Source organism: Bombina bombina, chromosome 3, assembly GCF_027579735.1.
Source record: "Bombina bombina isolate aBomBom1 chromosome 3, aBomBom1.pri, whole genome shotgun sequence".
Classification (NCBI taxonomy): domain Eukaryota; kingdom Metazoa; phylum Chordata; class Amphibia; order Anura; family Bombinatoridae; genus Bombina; species Bombina bombina.
In genome coordinates, this window is record NC_069501.1 from 1029040560 (window position 1) to 1029062749 (window position 22190).

General features: G+C 37.9%; 1 protein-coding gene across 1 annotated transcript in view; it reads right to left on the reverse strand.

Annotated features, from left to right (window-relative positions):
- The window catches only part of BIN2 (bridging integrator 2), a 151478-nt gene that overhangs the window by 25861 nt on the left and 103427 nt on the right, over positions 1–22190 (reverse strand). Inside the window, exons 6-7 of the mRNA XM_053708227.1 lie at positions 13331–13438; positions 3234–3319 (exon numbers count right to left, since the gene is read on the reverse strand). Coding sequence (XP_053564202.1) covers positions 3234–3319; positions 13331–13438 — 194 coding nt within the window. The remainder of the gene's footprint in view (positions 1–3233; positions 3320–13330; positions 13439–22190) is intronic.

Consider the following 22190-nt stretch of genomic DNA (forward strand, 5'->3'; position numbering starts at 1 on the left):
TATGTTCTGGGTCCTCTACTCTTCTCCATCTATACTTCTTCGCTGGGTAAACTTATCAACAGTTATGGCTTCAAATATCACCTCTATGCTGATGACACCCAGATCTACCTCTCCACCCCTGCTCTCTCTCCCTCTGTCCTTTCTCATGTCAGCGACTGCTTATCTGGTATTTCTTCCTGGATGGCCTCTCACCACCTAAAGATTAACATGTCCAAGACTGAGCTCCTTCTTATCCCCCCCTCAAGCTCTACACCGACTTCTGACTTCTCTATCCCTGTTGACGGCATCACCATTTCCCCATCGCCCCAAGTCTGCTGCCTCGGAGTCACACTTGACTCAAATCTATCCTTCGTGCCCCATATCCAATTGCTTTCTACATCCTGCTGCAACCATCTACGCAATATTTCCAAAATTCACCCTTTTCTGAGCGCTGACACCACAAAGCAAATAATCCACTCACTTGTTATCTCCCGACTTGACTACTGCAATAACCTACTCGCTGGCCTTCCTCTATCCCGCCTCTCTCCCCTTCAATCCATCCTAAATGCCTCGGCCAGGCTGATCCACCTTTCCCGTCAATCTGCATCTGCTGCACCTCTCTGCGAGTCCCTTCATTGGCTCCCCATTCACAGCAGAATTAAATTCAAAATTCTAACCCTTACATACAAAGCTCTCACCAACGCCGCTCCCCTCTACCTATCCTCTCTAATACACAAGTATACTCCAGCCCGTCCACTAAGATCCAACAATGACCTGCTCCTTGCATCTGCAACTATAACCTCCTCTCATGCTAGACTGCAGGACTTTTGTCGTGCAGCACCTACCCTCTGCAACACTCTCCCTCGTGCTGTCAGGCTTTGGCCTAATCTGTCTTCCTTTAAATGTTCCCTGAAGAATTTTCTGTTCAGGGAAGCCTACCACCCAACTCAATAATAAATTAACTTCACTTACCTAACATTTCCCTCATCTAACTCTGTATTAACATCTTTCCAAATCTTGCAGTCCTCACCTCCTGTTTCTCAACCTCCTACCCTTCTAGATTGTAAGTTCCCACGGGAAAAGGGCCCTCAATCCCTCCTGTATGTGTTTGTAAATTTTGTCCTGTCTCTTACAAGTCTTGTATTGTTTTATTTAAATGAATTGTATCCATGGACAGTGCTGCAGAATATGTTGGCGCTTCATAAATAATAATAATAATAATAATAATATACGTACACACATACATAAATACACACACACACACACACATATATATATATATATATATATATATATATATATACCGTTCAGACATACACATGCACCTTTAGCCCATAACCAGTCCCACCCGTTGTCATATAACATATCCTGGCCATAGGGCATACAGGGCAAATGCCCGGTGGGCCGGCTCTTATATGGGCCTTGCTGCTGTATAGAAGCACCACCCTCTCTTAATATGGGTAATAATATGAAAAGCTGTTACCTTCTGACTATTTTGTAAAGAAGAAATTTCATTTTCTTTCTGGCTGTTAAGCCGAAGTGCTGCAGGATGATGAGATTTTGGTCTATTATGGCTACTTAGCTGAGAGAGGTCTAACTTATGTGGACTGCCTTTAAATGCCAGAGCCTATTTTTGGTCTCAGTCCATTCCTGACAATATCACTTTAATTCTGCCACCTTTTTCCATGAATCATTTACTTCAGGTCTCAAAAAGAGCTAAATATTAATGCAGTATTTGTTATTGTGCTTGAGTGTAAAAAAAAGTATTGGGCGTGCTAAAAAAGTTCAAATTTTCATATATATATATATATATATATATATATATATATATATATATATATATATATATATATATATATATATATATATATATACCTTGGGGGCTCTGTGTCTACTGACATTTATATATTTGTACTGCAAAACAATAAGCATTTGTTTAGCAAAATGCTTTTTAAACCATTGATTTTGTATGGAGATGTTTAGTATATAGCAGTAGTTAAATGGTGTATTGCAAACATGTATACAATGATTTTCAGGTCAATTAAACCTTGTAGACACTGGAATACATATTTAATCTATAGGTTGAGTTATGTTAAATTAGTTATTAAAGAATACTGTATACAAATAAACGCTTCCCATTTATGATTAGAAAAATTCTACAAGTTTCAGACCTATAATCAACACCAGTTTAAGATAACAGTTATAAAAAAGTAATCACCATTTAATCTGCAATAACATCTAGAGAACAAGATTTTGGACCTTTGCAGTTAGGTTTGGACCTAGTCTTTAGACAAAGCGAGCACTAGTAAAGGTATTGGATGATGTAGAAATATGGGACCATGATCCTTCTTGATCCATTTAACAAGTTAGAACTCTCTCTGATCATCTGGTGAGTGAGGACGTAGCTAGGCTACATTGCCCAGCATTCTGTTTGACATCTTCCTTGCCAAGAAACTAAACTTGTATTGTCGGTGTGAGTAGCATAGAAGCTGAAGCCATGTAAGTGAAGTGTGAAGTTCATCAGGAATCATCACTCTATATTCGATCTTTGTCAAAACTTTGGTCAAGTTGGCTCATATTTCACAAGATGCAGTTTGCCTTACGTGTTAATGATACACAAATATACCTAGTGGCTTCATAAGACCACACCATTATTATGTTGTTAATTTGTGTCTTAAGGACATACAAGAGTAAATTATAGCTCTGTCTAAATCCAGACTAGTACTGAACAGTTACATTAAAGAAGTGGAAGTATTTGGGGTAATTATAAAAACAATTCCACTGAAGCCACAGACTGAAACATCCACATAGTCAGTACTGGAGATACTGTGGTTGATACTCATGAATAACACATGGACAAGACACAGAAGGTGTGAAACAGTTGTTACTTCTCTTGCATTCTCTTAATTCAGTTATAACAATGCTGTGTATGTGTGCATACAAGACTCATTTCAGGCTGTAGAAAACACCACAGATAGAACAATCACAGTAAAGTGAAAGTAATACCATATTTCAAAATGTAACAAAAGGATGGCACTACAATGGCCATTAATAAAACAATGTGCCACATTCAAATTTATGGTCCACTGGGCTTTCTACAAAAGTTGTCCAAGGAGTATGCAAGATAAATTGCATTTTCTTTATTCTCCCCGATCACAAGATCATAGAAGCATTGATTGTAATGTTTATGCGCTATACCAAACTGTATATTGACTGAAAAAAAATAATGCATAGTTTAGTTGTCACCGTATTACCTGTTGTACAAAACTGGCAGTTCTTCTCGCAATTCCTTATTCAAATCTTCAAAAATTATCTGTGCTTTATTAAACTCCTCCTCTGCCTGGAAAAAAACATATCATATTCAACTTGTTTCTTTATGAATATTAACAAGTCTCAGAATTTTTAAAATGACAATGAGAATTGCAATGAAATGTGACTATAAGAACAATTGTTATGCACCATTTGGCATATTCGTATGTCATTAGGAAAACAACATATGACCTCTGAAGGCATCACCCATGTAATGATTTTTGGAACTTTCCTAATAGAGAGCATTAGATAACATTAGATAAGCTTGTTTTCTGCTTGATATATAAAGTGATTATTAACTACAAATCAAGGATATGGTAATAGATTTTCTGTCTGTATATCAGCACTTGGTATTATTTCTGTCTTGAACTAATAAGGGGTGACTCTATTATCAGAACTAACCAAAAGCTCTAATAAGTTATCATCATCTGTTATAGCACCATGCTTGTCATACTTAAAACTAGTTGGTTCCGTAAAAAAAGGACAGGTCAATAAGTTAGCCTTGCCACTATAATACCTTTAGAAAAAGGAAAACAGAGTCCTCATTGATATGATAATTTCCTGCTGATTTCTAAGTTGCCATCACAGTTGATGTCCATAATAAAAAAATTGCCACCATCTCATGGGCAAAGTTTGGTATTACAATCACTCAATATTTTAGTGTCCTAACTTTATTTCGGGTTAGCAAATACACAGAAAGTTTCTAATACAGATAATTTTCCTCACAGCATTTTAGCCCTCCTGACTGAGTACATTTTTCTCTGGCCTAAAAAAACTACTATTATGAGCTCTTTTGGCTGTTGGTGTTCGGGCCACCCTAATCTCCAGGTATTTCACATTAGGGACCCGACACACAATTTACAATTTGCACAAACCTGGCACAGAATTTACCTGGGTTCTTCTGTCAGTAAGAGGTGTCACAACTGGTCTAATATACATTTCATTAATTTTTTTGTGTCACAGTATATAAAACTTTGTCTGGGTTAGGACACTGGAAGGCAGGTCTTATGGAGTTTTGTGTAATACCATGCCAAGTCTTAACAACTGAATAGTAATTTTTTGTGTGCAGGTTAATCCCCTTGTTACCAACTATGGAATAAAAGTATGGTAATAATAAACTGAATGTCTTTCATGTAATTGGCAAGAGTCCATGAGCTAGTGACGTATGGGACACACAATTCCACCAGGAGGGGCAAAGTTTCCCAAACTTCAAAATGCCCACAAATAAACCCCTCACCACACCCACAATTCAGTAAGTTTGTGCTTGATTTTTATGATTTTTATGATTTCTTCTGTAATAAGCGCTTCTAAGGATTCTGAAGCCCAATTCCTCTCAGAGTACAGTGTTTGTCAGAGGGATGAGAAGAGAGTATCGCCTATTTGATTATATGGTTTCCTTCACGGGAAATCTTTTCAAGTGTTCTCTGTTATCGGTCGTAACCTCCCTTTTCAGATCGACGATATACCCTTATATTATTACCAAAAAATAGGAGAAATGCAACTAAGCATCAATCCCATACGGGGCACTTCCTAAGTATGTACAATAATAAAATTAATAGAAATTAATAAAAATTTATATTAAATGTGAAAGAACACACAACTGATCCCAGAAAATAATAATATAAAGCAAAACAATAAGAAAGTCCAATGGTATGGCCGCTCTCTGACAAAGGATGGTCAATCCCTGGTGTACGATATTCTGGAGAAGAGAAAGCACAAAGGCGCCAACATGGCCTAGTACCGTCAAGCAAAGGGATATTTATATAGAAGAAGATGGGTACTCACAAAAGCAGCGCACCCAATGGTGCTAGTGGGGCAGACTGGAACTTTGTAGTGGTCCAGCTCACTGTAGGTAGGCAGACTGGGCACATAGATGGGAGCTTGGGCACAGATAGATCACAGGTGCCTATGTAGGGTTACAAAGAAGAGCTATCATAGCCTAGTACAGTAAAAACTGGTAGAGAGATAATAAAAGGTCACACTTACAATATGTACTGCACCACCAGGTGCAGTAGAGGCAAGCTGGGACCTCTCCATCGCCCAGTAGACAACTCTTTTGGCAAACAGGATCCTCACCAAACTCCATGAACCAACGTAAAGAATTCCCATAAAACAGCAAGTGTATCATAAAAACATATATCTTTATTTAAAAACAAAGCAATGCGTTTCTCAGCCTCTCAAGGGCTGTTTCCTCAGGCTGTGGAAACAGCCCTTGAGAGACTGAGAAACGCGTTGATCCTGTTTGCCAAGAGAGTTGTCTACTGGGCAACTGAGAGGTCCCAGCTTGCCTCTACTGCACCTGGTGGTGCAGTACATATTGTAAGTGTGACCTTTTATTATCTCTCTACCAGTTTTTACTGTACTAGGCTATGGTAGCTCTTCTTTGTAACCCTACATAGGCACCTGTGATCTATCTGTGCCCAAACTCCCATCTATGTGCCGAGTCTACCTGCCTATAGTGAGCTGGATCACTACAAAGTTCCAGTCTGCTCACTAGCACCATTGGGTGCACTGCTTTTGTGAGTACTCATCTTCTATCTAAATATCCCTTTGCTTGACAGTACTAGGCCATGTTGGCGCCTCTGTGTTTTCTCTTCTCTACTCTGCCCTCTTACACGATGAGTTGGAATAAAGAATTATCCCAGGACATCGATCCTGACTCATGGGCTAGGGTTTTTGAGCTAACAAAATGTTCATCAGTGTCTTCCACTGTTCAAGAAATTCATATAAAGTTATTGAGTCGATGGTACCTTACCCCATCTAGACTCCACAAAATGTTCCCATCTCTAAGTAGTACCTGCTGGAGAGGCTGTGGAGAAGTGGGCACACTGACACATGTTTGGTGGTCCTGCCCCAGATTGCAAAATTTCTGGGAGAATGTTTTTCTCATTATGTCACAACTACTGAACACACATATACCGAACACACTAGAAAGCAAAAGAGATGGAGAGGGCGCCACATAGCGTGATATTGTTTCAAAAAGGGGATAATACAACAAGCAGAGAGGTAATGCGCTTACCGGAGACTGTGGTACTGTGCTGTGACCAGTACTAACTCGCCTGCTAGCACTTTAGTCAGTGGCTAGTACACTGTCAGATACGATCCTTCCCGGGGCTTTCTCCTTGGGACAGGGAATTGTGCTGTAGGCGTTTCTAGGTTCAGCAACTATAGTGTATTGCTCAATTAGGTTTGTTCCGTAAAAGAGATGCACAACTTCCAAAGTTTAAAAGAATTTAAAATAGGCTTTATTATAACGCGTTTCTCAACCACCAAGGGTCGTTTCTTCAGATACCAAAGCGAATAAAATATATTACAATCCTTGACATTATATACACATTTGTATGATTAAAAAGGAAGTTGTCACAAAAGTTTCAAACTAATGAAAAACATTTCAAGATTCAACTGGAAAGCCGAACAAAGGGCTTGACAGGTGTTACAATTAGTGTGAATTTAAAAAGCATTGGAAGGTCATGATTATTTAGAATTGAAACAGCTGTAAACTTCAGCTAGAAAAAAGGCTTAGATTTACCAACATAGCATATCAAAAAGAAAACAAACGAAAAATGTATAACCACAATTTTGAAACTTCAATTTGAAATAATTATGGGGAAATGTAAATTATTTTAAAAAGTGTGATGTACAGAATTGCACATATAAAATAAAATAAAGGCCATGGCATAATCAATTGTGAATGATGATGTGTCTGAAAGCTGTGTTGTATGTTTAAAGGGATATTTGCAACGGGCAATGAAAAAAGAATGTGTAAAGGGATATTTGCAACAGGCAATGAAAAAGAAGTATATCCACGCTTTGTATATTTTAATTCCAAGTAATAGTGCTAAATGTAAACTTGTATATGAATTGTGCAAGAAATAATATCAATTGGCGGCCATTATGTAATAAAATATAAAAACATAATAGTGCTGAAATCTGTGTATTGGTAGATTGTAATGACGAGGTAAGAGAAATAACCCATAGACATCTTTATTGAATGCTATCAGTATAATCCATAGACATCTTTTATTGAATGCTATTTATGCATAGTGCCTGAAACTGATCTCCATTTTATTTTTGAACTGACCATTATGGAAAGAACTATAATAAATTCTTGAGTGTCATATCTCTTTTTTTAAGAATATATTTAATACTTCTTCAAATGATCTTACATTTATGACCTCGATAGATGTGAGGAAAGGTAATATTCAAATAGTTGAACATCAAGGTTCGAAATGGATATTCATCTTGGTTATTTGTATTTGATCTATGATAGTGTTCTAGTGCAGTATCAAAAATGTGAGTGTACATCTAAGAGTCACCTATTTAAAAATGGTTGCAGTATTGGTGTTCATGGGGATATAAGTAAATTGTATAAATGTTATCGGAGGAGTAGTTGTATTATATGCAAATTTTTGATTTCTGTGATTATATTTGAAGGATAATATGAAAAGATATGTTTTTAGAATGTGTGTAGCATAAATATGAAAGAAAAATAGACCTTAATGTTACACGGTTTGTTGTGGATATGTATCATGTGTTTGCATTATGTGTGACAAATAATATTGTTGTGTATTGTTATGTATAAATGATATTGGTGTAAATGATATTGTTGTGTATTGTTATGTATAAATGATATTGGTATGTATTGGTATGTAAAAGTAATCAATCTGTGTGTGTAGTATCGTGTAGAAATGATATTGGTATGTATTAGTATGTGGAAGTGATCAATCTGGGTATGTGGTATCATGTAGATGGACTAGTGTTAGTATACTCATAATGTATGATGTGCATAAAGTGGTGAAATAGTGTATCTATAGTGCTCCTGTTTTGCTCGCTACCCAAAATTGCCGAACCAACAAAGTTTGCACTCCTGTTGATAATGATCACAGGAGCGAAAAAGCTCATTCCCAGGAGGTGGAAGACGCAGTGCGTTCCATCTGTTGAGGAGTGGAGGAGACAAGTACTGGAACTCATCACACTAGAAAGATACCATTATCTTAAAATAGACAAACTTGATACCCATGAGATGATCCTGGCAGTCTGGAATGGTACCATATAGGATTCCCTCTCCCCACCGATCCCCTTTCATTCCCCTCCCCCCCTTCTTTTTTTTTTTTCTTTTCTCTTCTTCTTTCTCTTCTCTCTCGCTTTATTCTTTCTTCTTACTCTTAGAGAATCTTCTTACATATGCCTCATTTGGACTGAGGTTACTTTAGATGTAGTTATGATACTCCAACTACAAGGAACAGAACACATATCTCATATGCAAGAACTCTTTGGAAAACGGAAAAAGAAAAAGATGCTAAACGCACATATGATCACTATGTAAATTTTATATTTGTTATGGAATGTTTTTGATTACAGAAATTGTATGTTTGACTTATTCTCAATAAAGCTCTTTGAAAAAAAAAAAAAAAAAAAAAAAGCTTGCGGGCAAATTAGGCTCGCAGGGGCGTAAAATGCTGTTATTTATTGCGTCATTCTTGGCGCGAGAATTTCTTTGGCGCGAATAGGCGTCTGTAATGATGCAAGTTCGTAATTACTTGCGTCTTAGTTGACGCTAGGTTGTTTGGCACGAAATTATGTTTGTTATGATGCTTAGTTTCCAGATGTTTGTTGGCGCCAAAAAAATTCTCAACTTCCTTTTGCATCGTGCGTCATACTTGGCGCCAAAAAATATTTTTCCCATTCCTGAAACTGCTATATGTGGAAATAAGATATTTCTGTTTAAATGTTATTTTTTCTTTTACATTTTACAAGATGTCTCAATCTGATCCTGCCTCAGAAGCTGTTGTAGGAACCATGCTGCATTAACACAGTTCTACCAAAGCTAAGTGTATCTGTTGTAAACTAGTGGAGATTATATCTCCAGCTGTAGTATGTAACAGTTGTCATGATAAGCTTTTGCATGCAGAAAATGTTTCTATTAGTGCTACTACAGTATCTGTTGTTATTTCAACATCTAAAGTACAGGATATCCCTGTTGATATGAAAAAGTATACAGAAGGCTATGGCTGCTATACCGCCTTCAAATAAACGTAAAAGCTCCTTTTAAACTTAATACTGATGAAATTTGTAATGACCGGCAACATACTGATATATCCACCCGTGATGAGGATCTCTCTGATTCAGAAAATTCTACTTCAGACATTGATACTGATAAATCATCTTATCTTTTTAAGATTTAGTATATTCATTCTTTGTTAAAAGAAGTGTTGATAACTTTGGATATTGAGGAGTCTGGTCCTCTTGATGATAAATCCAGTAAACATTTAAATTCTGTCTATAAACCTCCTGTGACTACTCCTGAGGTTTTTCCTGTTCCTGATGCTATTTCTGATGTGATTGCTAAGGAATGGTCTAAGCCTGGTATTTCTTTTGTTCCTTCTTCAAGGTTTAAAAAGTTGTATCCTTTGCCAGTGGCTAAATTAGAGTTTTGGTAAAAAATCCCTAAGGTTGATGGTGCTATTTCTACTCTTACTAAACGTACTACTATTCCTATGGAAGATAGTACTTCTTTTAAGGATCCTTTAGATAGGAAGATTGAATCTTATCTAAGGAAAACTTATTTGCATTCTGGCTATATTTTCAGATCTGCCATTTCTATGGCTGATGTTGCGGCTGCATCAACCTTTTGGTTGGATAGCTTAGCACAATAGGGAAATTACTCTGATTTGCATAGCATTGTTCGTTTGCTTCAACAAGCTAATCATTTTATCTGTGCTGCTATTTTTGATATCATCAAGATTAATGTTAAATTTATGTCTTTGGCTTTTTTAGCTAGAAGAGCTTTATGGCTCAAATCATGGAATGCTGACATGGTATCTAAATCTAGGTTACTATCATTCCAGGGTAATAATTTGTTTGGTTCCCAGTTGGATTCTATTATTCCCCAGTATTACTGGGGGAAGGGAGTTTTTTTGCCTCCAGATAAAAAGTCTAAGGGCAAATCTAAAGCTTCTAATTGGTTTCGTTCCTTTCGTCAGAATAGAGAACAGAAAACCACTCCTTCCACTAAGGACTCTGGCTCCAATTGGAAGCCATCCTCAAGTTGGAATAAATTCAAGCCTTATAAGAAACCAAAGCCAGCCCCCAAGACTGCATGAAGGTGCTGCCCTCAATCCAGTTCTGCTGGCGGGGGGCATATTGAAGTTATTTCAAGACGTTTGGGCAGGTTCCGTTCAGAATCATTGGATTCAGAATATTGTCTCTTAGGGGTATCGAATAGGTTTCAGAATAAGATCTCCTGTGAGAAGAATTTTTCTTTCTCATGTCCCAACAAATCCTGTGAAAGCTTAGGCCTTTCTGAAGTGTGTTTCAGATCAAGAGCTTTCAGGGGTAATTGTACCAGTTCCACTTCTGGAACAGGGTCTGGGTTTTTATTGAAATCTATTTATTGTCCCGAAGAAGGAAAACTCTTTCAGACCAGTTCTGGATCTAAAGTTTTTGAGTCAATTTGTAAGGGTCCCAACTTTCAAGATGGTGACTATAAGGACTATTCTGTCTTTTGTTCAGCAAAGTCATTACATGTCCTCAATAGACTTACAGGATGCATATCTTCACATTCCGATTCATCCAGACCACTATCGGTTTCTGAGATTCTCTTTTCTAGACAAGCATTACCAATTTGTTGCTCTTCCATTTGGTCTAGCAACAGCTCCAAGAATCTTTTCAAAGGTTCTCGGTGCCCTTCTATCTGTAATCAGAGAGCAGGGTATTGCAGTGTTTCCTTATTTGGACGATATCTTGGTACTGGCTCAATCTTTTCATTTAGCAGAATCTCACTCAAATCAACTTGTGATGTTTCTTCAAAAACATTGTTGGAGGAACAATTTACCAAAGAGTTCCTTGATTCCTCAGACAAGGGTCACCTTTTTAGTTTTCCAGGTAGATTCAGTGTCCATGACACTGTCATTAACAGACAAGAGATGAATGAAATTGGTTTCTGCCTGTCGAAACCTTAAGTCTCGATCATTCCCTTCAGTGGCTATGTGCATGGAAGTTTTAGGTCTCATGACTGCAGCATGGGACGCGATCCCCTTTGCTCGTTTTCATATGAGACCTCTGCAGCTTTGCATGTTAAATCAATGGTGCAGGGATTATACTTGGATATCACAGTTGATATACTTAAATCCCAACATTCAACTCTCTCTGTCCTGATGGTTGGACCATCATCGGATTCTTCAAGGGGCCTTTTTTGTTCATCCTTCCTGGGCTGTGATTTCAACAGATGCAAGTCTCACAGGTTGGGGAGCTGTCTGGGGTTCTCTGACAGCACAAAGAGTTTGGAATCCTCAAGAGGCGAGGTTACCAATCAATATTTCAGAACTCTGTGCTATTTTCATGGCTCTTCAGACTTGGCCTCTAATTAAAGAAAGAATCATTCAATCGTTTTCAGACAGACAATATCACAACTGTGGCATATGTCAATCATCAAGGGGGGACTCACAGTCCTTTAGCGATGAAAGAAGTATCTTGAATACTTTCTTGGGCAGAATCCAACTCTTGTATAATTTCTGTGATACATATCCCAGGTGTAGACAATTGGGAAGTGGATTATCTCAGTCGTCAGTCTTTACATACAGGGGAGTGGTCTCTCCATTCAGATGTATTTTGTCAGATTGTACAGATGTGGGGTTTCCCCGAAATAGATCTGATGGCTTCCCATCTAAACAAGAAGCTTCCCAGGTACCTTTCCAGGTCCAGGGATCCTCAGGCGGAGATGGTGGATGTGTTAGCAGTTCCTTGGTTTTACCAACCTGCTTACATTTTTCCACCTCAAGTTCTTCTTCCAAGGGTGATCTCCAAGATCATATTGGAACAATTGCATGTGTTTCTGATAGCACCAGCATGGCCTCACAGGTTTTGGTATGCGGATCTTGTCCGGATGTCCAGATTCCAACCTTGGCCACTTCCTTTAAGGCCAGACCTTCTGTCTCAAGGGCCGTTTTTCCATCAGGATATTAAATTGCTAAATCTGAAGGTATGGAAATTGAGCGCTTAGTACTTAGTCATAGAGGTTTCTCTGACTCAGTGATTAATACTATGCTACAGGCTTGTAAGTCTGTTTCAAGGAAAATGTATTATCGGGTTTGGAAAACCTATATGTCAGTGTTTTACTCATAAATTCCCTTGGCCTTATTTTAGGATTCCTAGAATTTTACAGTTTTTCTTTCTTTCTGTTTTATTTCATAGACAGATTGCTAAACCTCCTGATATTCACTGTTTTCTTCAGGCTTTGGTTTGTATCAAGCCTGTTGTTAAATCAATATATCCTCCTTGGAGTCTTAATTTAGTTTTGAAGGCTTTGCAGGCTCCTCCATTTGAGCCTATGCATTCTTTGGATATTAAACTACTTTCTTGGAAAGTGTTGTTTCTTTTGGCTATCTCTTCAGCTAGAAGAGTTTCCGAATTGTCTGTTCTCTCTTGTGAGTCTCCTTTTCTGATTTTCCATCAGGAAAAAGCGGTTTTGCTGACTTTGTTTAAATTTCTAACTAAAGTTGTGAATTCTAACAACATTAGTAGAGAAATTGTTGTTCCTTCTTTGTGTCCTAATCCTAAGAATACTTTTGAAAGATCTTTACATTCTTTGGATGTTGTAAGTGCTTTGAAATATTATGTTGAAGCTACTAAAGATTTCAGGAAGACTTCTAGTCTATTTGTTGTTTTTTCTTGTCCTAGGAAAGGTCAAAAAGCCTCTGCCATTTCTTTGGCATCTTGGTTAAAGCTTTCGATTCACAAGGCTTATTTGGAGACAGGACAGTCTCCACCTCAGAGAATTACAGCTCATTCTACTAGATCAGTCGCCACTTACTTAAATCCCAACATTCAACTCTGGTGTGTCCCATACCTCACTAGCTCATGGACTCTTGCCAATATGAAAAAAAATAATTTATCAGGTTAGTTCTTACATAATATATGTTTTTTATTTTATCGCTTTGCACTGTTCGTTAGAATTTATAAATATATATTTTGTTTATCAGAACATACATTTTTCTCTGGGAACTCTTATGAATGTCAGCAGAGTTTATCCAATGGGAATTACCTTTGCAACTTTTGCTTCTTCTTTTTTCTTAGCATTCTGCAATGCTTCCAGGTGGTGTCTTGCACTGTCATAATCAACCATTTTCCTCCCCCGTTTGGCAATTCTTTCCTGAAAATTTAGCACAGTGCCTGGCCATGGTTACAATGTTTTGAGACAATACAGTACTTTAATCCGATGCAGTAAAATATATGAAATATATGTGAGGCCCTTCAAATTTATAGGTCTAAACTAAAATTATTAATGTGTAAACCCATTGTACATGACTATTTATGATTTTTTTTAAAAAATATTTTACCCTTTCTGAAAAGTATTTCAGTATGCCCAAATGGGAAACCATGAAATGCATTGAACACCAATAAAGCACAGCACCTGCAGTGTAGTGCATGTTGGTTCAAGGACAGTGAAAATGCCTTTAATAACATACCAACAGTCAGCAGCACTTTGGGTCAGAAACAGAGCGACGTTTTGGACATCTAGTCCTTAATCATGCTTGACTAGCACTAGACAATGACAATACAACTTTTTATTTTATAGCCCAATATTGCTAATAATAACCAATCAATGTCAGTATGTATGTATGTATGTATATATGTATATATATATATATATATATATATATATATACTACCTCTAGTGTATTAAAAATTCATTACACTAAAAAATAATCATATTATAAACATTGGCCTAGATTTAGAGTTCGGCGTTAGCCGTGAAAACCAGCGTTAGAGGCTCCTAACGCTGGTTTTAGGCTACCGCCGGTATTTGGAGTCACTCAAAATAGGGTCTAACGCTCACTTTTCAGCCGCGACTTTTCCATACCGCAGATCCCCTTACGTCAATTGCGTATCCTATCTTTTCAATGGGATCTTCCTAACTCCGGTATTTAGAGTCGTTTCTGAAGTGAGCGTTAGAACTCTAACGACAAAACTCCAGCCGCAGGAAAAAAGCAGGAGTTAAGAGCTTTCTGGGCTAACGCCGGTTCATAAAGCTCTTAACTACTGTACCCTAAAGTACACTAACACCCATAAACTACCTATGTACCCCTAAACTGAGGTCCCCCCACATCGCCGCCACTCGATTAAATTTTTTTAACCCCTAATCTGCCGACCGCCACCTACGTTATACTTATGTACCCCTAATCTGCTGCCCCTAACCCCGCCGACCCCTGTATTATATTTATTAACCCCTAACCTGCCCCCCACAACGTCGCCGCAAGCTACTTACAATAATTAACCCCTAACCTGCCGACCGCAAAGCGCCGCCACCTACGTTATCCTTATGTACCCCTAATCTGCTGCCCCTAACACCGCCGACCCCTATATTATATTTATTAACCCCTAATCTGCCCCCCTCAACGTCGCCGACACCTGCCTACACTTATTAACCCCTAATCTGCTGAGCGGACCTGAGCGCTACTATAATAAAGTTATTAACCCCTAATCCGCCTCACTAACCCTATAATAAATAGTATTAACCCCTAATCTGCCCTCCCTAACATCGCCGACACCTAACTTCAATTATTAACCCCTAATCTGATGACCGGAGCGCATCGCTACTATAATAAATGGATTAACCCCTAAAGCTAAGTCTAACCCTAACACTAACACCCCCCTAACTTAAATATAATTTAAATCTAACAAAATTAATTAACTCTTATTAAATAAATTATTCCTATTTAAAGCTAAATACTTACCTGTAAAATTAATCCTAATATAGCTACACTATAAATTATAATTATATTGTAGCTATTTTAGGATTAATATTTATTTTACAGGCAACTTTGTAATTATTTTAACCAGGTACAATAGCTATTAAATAGTTAAGAACTATTTAATAGTTACCTAGTTAAAATAATAACAAAATTACCTGTAAAATAAGTCCTAACCTAAGTTATAATTAAACCTAACACTACCCTATCAATAAATTAATTAAATAAAATCCCTACAATTACCTACAATAAAACCTAACACTACACTATCAATAAATAAATTAAATACAATTTCTACAAATAACTACAATTACATAAACTAACTAAAGTACAAAAAATAAAAAAGAACTAAGTTACAAAAAATAAAAAAATATTTACAAACATAAGAAAAATATTACAACAATTTTAAACTAATTACACCTACTCTAAGCCCCCTAATAAAATAACAAAGACCCCCAAAATAAAAAAATGCCCTACCCTATTCTAAATTAATAAATTTAAAAGCTCTTTTACCTTACCAGCCCTGAACAGGGCCCTTTGCGGGGCATGCCCCAAGAAATTCAGCTCTTTTGCCTGTAAAAAAAAACATACAATACCCCCCCCCCCAACATTACAACCCACCACCCACATACCCCTAATCTAACCCAAACCTAAATAAACCTAAACCCAAATAAACCTAACACTAAGCCCCTGAAGATCATCCTACCTTGTCTTCACCATACCAGGTTCACCGATCGGTCCAGAAGAGCTCCTCCGATGTCCTGATCCAAGCCCAAGCGGGGGGCTGAAGAGGTCCATGATCCGGCTGAAGTCTTCATCCAAGCGGGCCAGAAGAGGTCTTCCATCCGATTGAAGTCTTCAATCCAAGCGGCATCCATCCCGAGCGAAGCGGCAGCATCCTGAAGACCTCCACCGCGGAACATCCATCCTGGCCGACGACTGAACGACGAATGACGGTTCCTTTAAATGACGTCACCCAAGATGGCGTCCCTCGAATTCCGATTGGCTGATAGGATTCTATCAGCCAATCGGAATTAAGGTAGGAATATTCTGATTGGCTGATTCCATCCGATCCGATCAGCCAATTAGATTGAGCTCGCATTCTATTGGCTGTTCCGATCAGGTTGTAATGTTGGGGGGGGGGGGTATTGGTGGGTTGTAATGTTGGGGGGGGGGGGTATTGTATGTTTTTTTTTACAGGCAAAAGAGCTGAATTTCTTGGGGCATGCCCCGCAAAGGGCCCTGTTCAGGGCTGGTAAGGTAAAAGAGCTTTTAAATTTATTAATTTAGAATAGGGTAGGGCATTTTTTTATTTTGGGGTCTTTGTTATTTTATTAGGGGGCTTAGAGTAGGTGTAATTAGTTTAAAATTGTTGTAATATTTTTCTTATGTTTGTAAATATTTTTTTATTTTTTGTAACTTAGTTCTTTTTTATTTTTTGTACTTTAGTTAGTTTATGTAATTGTAGTTATTTGTAGAAATTGTTTTTAATTTATTTATTGATAGTGTAGTGTTAGGTTAATTGTAGGTAATTGTAGGTATTTTATTTAATTAATTTATTGATAGGGTAGTGTTAGGTTTAATTATAACTTAGGTTAGGACTTATTTTACAGGTAATTTTGTTATTATTTTAACTAGGTAACTATTAAATAGTTCTTAACTATTTAATAGCTATTGTACCTGGTTAAAATAATTACAAAGTTGCCTGTAAAATAAATATTAATCCTAAAATAGCTACAATATAATTATAATTTATAGTGTAGCTATATTAGGATTTATTTTACAGGTAAGTATTTAGCTTTAAATAGGAATAATTTATTTAATAAGAGATAATTAATTTCGTTAGATTTAAATTATATTTAATTTAGGGGGGTGTTAGTATTAGGGTTAGACTTAGCTTTAGGGGTTAATACATTTATTAGAATAGCGGTGAGCTCCGGTCGGCAGATTAGGGGTTAATAATTGAAGTTAGGTGTCGGCGATGTTAGGGAGGGCAGATTAGGGGTTAATACTATTTATGATAGGGTTAGTGAGGCGGATTAGGGGTTAATAACTTTATTATAGTAGTGCTCAGGTCCGCTCGGCAGATTAGGGGTTAATAAGTGTAGGCAGGTGTCGGCGACGTTGAGGGGGGCAGATTAGGGGTTAATAAATATAATATAGGGGTCGGCGGTGTTAGGGGCAGCAGATTAGGGGTATATAAGGATAACGTAGGTGGCGGCGCTTTGCGGTCGGCAGATTAGGGGTTAATTATTGTAAGTAGCTGGCGGCGACGTTGTGGGGGGCAGGTTAGGGGTTAATAAATATAATATAGGGGTCGGCGGTGTTAGGGGCAGCAGATTAGGGGTACATAGGGATAATGTAAGTAGCGGCGGTTTACGGAGCGGAAGATTAGGGGTTAATAATATAATGCAGGGGTCAGCGATAGCGGGGGCGGCAGATTAGGGGTTAATAAGTGTAAGGTTAGGGGTGTTTAGACTCGGGGTACATGTTAGGGTGTTATGTGCAGACGTAGGAAGTGTTTCCCCATAGGAAACAATGGGGCTGCGTTAGGAGCTGAACGCTGCTTTTTTGCAGGTGTTAGGTTTTTTTTCAGCTAAAACAGCCCCATTGTTTCCTATGGGAGAATCGTGCACAAGCACGTTTTTGAGGCTGGCCGCGTCCGTAAGCAACTCTGGTATCGAGAGTTGCATTTGCGGTAAAAATGCTCTACGCTCCTTTTTTGGAGCCTAACGCAGCATTTTTTTGAACTCTCGATACCAGAGTTAATTTTATGGTGCGGCCAGAAAAAAGCCCGCGTAGCGTTAACAGCCCATCTACCGCCAAACTCCAAATCTAGGCCTTTGTATCAAAAGCTTAAAAAAAAAAAATATTCATGAAGTATTGACTATCCTATACAAATCACCAAAACAGCAAAATATTATACATAATCACAGAAATTAAGAAAAATATAATTCTTTATTGAGGCCTATTGGTTGTCTAGTGCTAGTCAAGCATGTTTAAGGACTAGGGGCAAGATTAAATATGCTGCGCAAGTATCAGCGCAACTGCTGAAACCCACGCCGCCCGTAATTTAACCTAGCACATCGGGGTATCACATATACGGCGCCAGCAGTTCATAAAGTGCCGTAAATCAGATAAACCAGCGATGTCTAGAAATGTGCGTAAATACAAATTTCTGGAGTCGCCAGTGACTTACGGCACTGACAACCCACCACAACGCAATATGCCTAATTAAACTATTAACCCCTAATCTGCCATTCATCCACATTGCAATCTACCTAATAAATGTATTAACCCCTAATCTGCCATTAACCCACATCACAAAGTTCCTATTTAAACTATTAACCTCTAATCCGCCAAACCCACACAACGCAATAATCCTAATAAAACTATAAACCCCTAAATCGCCAAACCCACACAACGCAAATACCTAAATTACCCCTAACCTAACACCCCCTAAATTAATCCCAATTACCTAAATTAAAAAAAGTTACAATTAAAATAAAAAGCTAACATTACTTAAAAACAAAACAAAAAAAAAAACTAAGATTAAATCAATCTAAAATTACAAAAAATAAAAAAATCTAACATTACAAAAAATAATAAAAAAATTATCCAAAATAAAATAATTCAACCTAATCCCTATGAAAATAAAAAAGCCCCTAATAAACCTAATAAACACTAAAAAAAAACCTAAACTACCCATTGCCCCTAAAGGGGCATTTGTATGGGCATTTCCCTTAAATAGGGCATTCAGCTCTTTTAAGAGTGCCCATATATTAAAACCCTAATCTTAAAAAAAAATAAAAAAAGCCTAAATCTAACCCTCAGATAGGTACTGACGGTCCCTGAAGTCTTCTTCCAAGCGGCGTCCTCTTCTATCTTCTTCCAGGAACTAGCCGGCATGGAGCGGAGGGTGGAACTGAAGACTGGTGACTGCGGAACTGAAGACCAGCGATCGCGGAGATCCTCTTCATACGATCACCGCTGCACACTGAGGATTAAATTCAAGGTATGCATTTAAATATGGGGTACCTTGAATTCCTATTGGCTGATTTGAGTCTTCAAATTCAAATCAGCCAATAGGATGAAAGCTACTGAAATCCTATTGGCTGATTGATTACATTCTGTGCTGTTACACTTTTTTATTTTTTGTAATCTTAGATTAATTTAATCTTAGTTTTTTTATTTTGAAATAATGTTAGCATTTTTATTTTAATTGTTTGTAACTTAGTATTTTTTAATTTAGGTAATTGGGGTTAATTTAGGGGGTGTTAGGTTAGGGGGTGTTAGTTTAGGGGTGCTTAGTAATTTAATTAGTTATTTGCTTTGTGTGGGTTTGGCGGTTTAGGGGTTAATAGTTTTATTAGGATTATTGCGTTGTGTGGGTTATAGGTTAATTAAGTTTATTGCGTTGGTGGGGGGTGGCAGTTTAGGGGTTAATAGGTTAATTAGATGTTTTGCGATGCGGGGTTAATATACTTTATTAGTTATTGCGGTAGGGGATTGCAGTTGACAGGTAGATAGATATTGCGCATGCATTAGGTGTTAGTTATTTTCAGGAGGTAGATAGATATTGCGTATGCTTTAGGTGTTGGTTACTATTTTCAGGAAGCTACGGTGCTCACATACTAGCAAGGCTTGCTGCATCTGCCTATGTGTGGCGAGGTTAAAATGGAGTAAAATGTCTCAATTTTCCCTGCGTAAGTCCTTGCGCTGAATATGTGATACCGATTTGCAATGCAGTCCTATGTTAGCTTATGGGAGTAAATTTTGCAGCCGACTGGTAAAATATACATGCTGCATGCGGCGCTGTATATGTGATAAGAAAACCTCGTAAAATCCGGCATCGCCGGCTTCTGCGGGCGATGCAGCATATGTAATCTTGCCCTAGATGTCTGAAATGTTCCTCTGTATGTGACCGGGTGTGTAATAAAGGTAATTTTATCTTCTAAAGTGCTGCTGGTATGTGAAACCAGGGAATGCCCCAAATTATCCCACAGTCCATCATGTTTCCAACCTCTTAAACAGAACATCAGTAACTCTAACGAGAAGTCTTTCTCACTTAGCTTAGGCCTCCGAGTCCTGTAAGGCACATGCCAAAGGGGTGGGGGGGGGGGGAGTGTTAAAAGCTTTATGTTACTGATAGTTTGTTTACAGGGGGTGCCCAGAAGTAGCAGGATCATGGTGCCCTTGGAAATACCATATTCCCCAGCACCTACTGATCCCACAGGGTCACAAAGCTGCAATGTGATCACACAAGCTAGGCATGTGTATGTCTCACTTGTGCTCATACTGTTTTGGATATTACCTAATATTCTGAATAGGATTCCCTTGGAACTCTACTCATGCTATTTAAAGGGAGCTTAGGAGCCGGGCCATTTTTGGTTCAGCACATTGGGTAGCGCTTGCTGATTGGTGGATACATTTATCCACCAATCAGCAAACGCTACCCAGGTCTGAACCAAAAATGGGCCGGCACCTAAGCTTACATTCCTGCTTTTCCAATAAAGATACCAAGAAAACAAAGAAAAATTGATAATAGGAGTAAAGTTGCTTAATATTGCATGATCTATCTGAATCATGAAAGAAAAGAAAATTGGGTTTAATATCCCTTTAAGGACACACAAGTATTTCCTTGATGCTTAGAGTATACCGAAAAGCTTCAACCAAACAAACTTTAATATTAGAGCTCAAAACACAAATAATCAATCAAAACTCCCAATAGAAACAATAAGCTGACAATCTATAACAATGCAGAGGTGTCTAGAAATGTCCCATAACAAATTTGAATCTTCTAACGCACTGGTTTTCAAACCTGTCCGCAGGCCTCCCCAACAAGCCAGGTTCTCTGGATTACCTTGGAAAAGAACAGGTAAAATAACTGTGTTTACTAATCATCTGATTATTTCACCTGTGCTCTAGTTCAGATATCCTCAAAATGTGGCCTGTTAGAGAGGCCTGAGGACAGGTTTGAAAACCAGTGTTCTAAGAGTAGGTCACCATCACTACAAAACACTGGTCACTCTTCCAATCTATTCTGGACACAAGCTTCAAATCTGGATAGTTAATTATTCTGAAAACTAAAAATTGGTGCACCACATAGGGTATCATGTGATGTCAAATAGACCTTCCAACCCCCACCCACCCCGTAGATATTCTACTAGCATTTCCAAAACCACCAAACGAATGGTGTGTATGCCAAATGGAACCTATGGAGGTTTTAAAACAAAAAGTGCAATTTATTTAAAAGTTACATTCTGCACATTACTTGAAAAATACTTTGTTTCAAATATAATAGCTCTTTACAATGCATTTCTTGGCCTATACAATTGTAGCAACCAACATGGAAAAAAATTTAATTTTTTTTTTTAATTTTTCAAACTGATTGCACCTGTCTGTTTAGGCATGAAACTAAATTTTGTTTCATATTTGCCTGAGGAAACAGCCATATACAGTTCAATAGGCCAAGAAACATGTTGGAAAGAGCTTTTATATTTCAAACAAAATATTTTTCATGCAATATTCATAATTTAACTTTTTTAATAAAACAAACTTTTGGTTTTAAAATGTTTGAATGCTGGAGGGAGTTTACTTGACGGCTCAGAGATTCCAGTTGGCATATAGACAGCATTTTTGGAAATGTGAGTAGAATATCAACTAAAGGGTTTGGAAGATCTATTTGACATCTCAGGATATGCATTGGGGCATATTTATCAAAGTGTCAACTATGTTGCATTCGCCGGCATCAATACGCTTGCCTAACATCGCCAAACATCGCAGGCGCGGATCTCAATACGCGCACCAAGTACGGGGCGATGAGCATCGGACTGTTGTTAACTAGCAGTCATCGATCTTGCGTCTATTCGGCTTTTTCCCAACTTTATTTATACCATTTCACTAAATGCCGCCACTATACTAAAATGTTTAACCCCTATTCCGCCGCTCCCCGACACCGCCGCCACTAAAAAAACTTGTTAACCCCTAAACCTCTGGCCTCCCACATCACCACCCCTAACTAAACCTATTAACCCCTATACCGTCAGCCCCCCACATCCCAAAAAACTAAATTAAGCTATTAACCCCTAAACCTAACAACCCCTTAACTTTAAATTAAAATTACAACATCCCTATCTTCAAATAAATTAA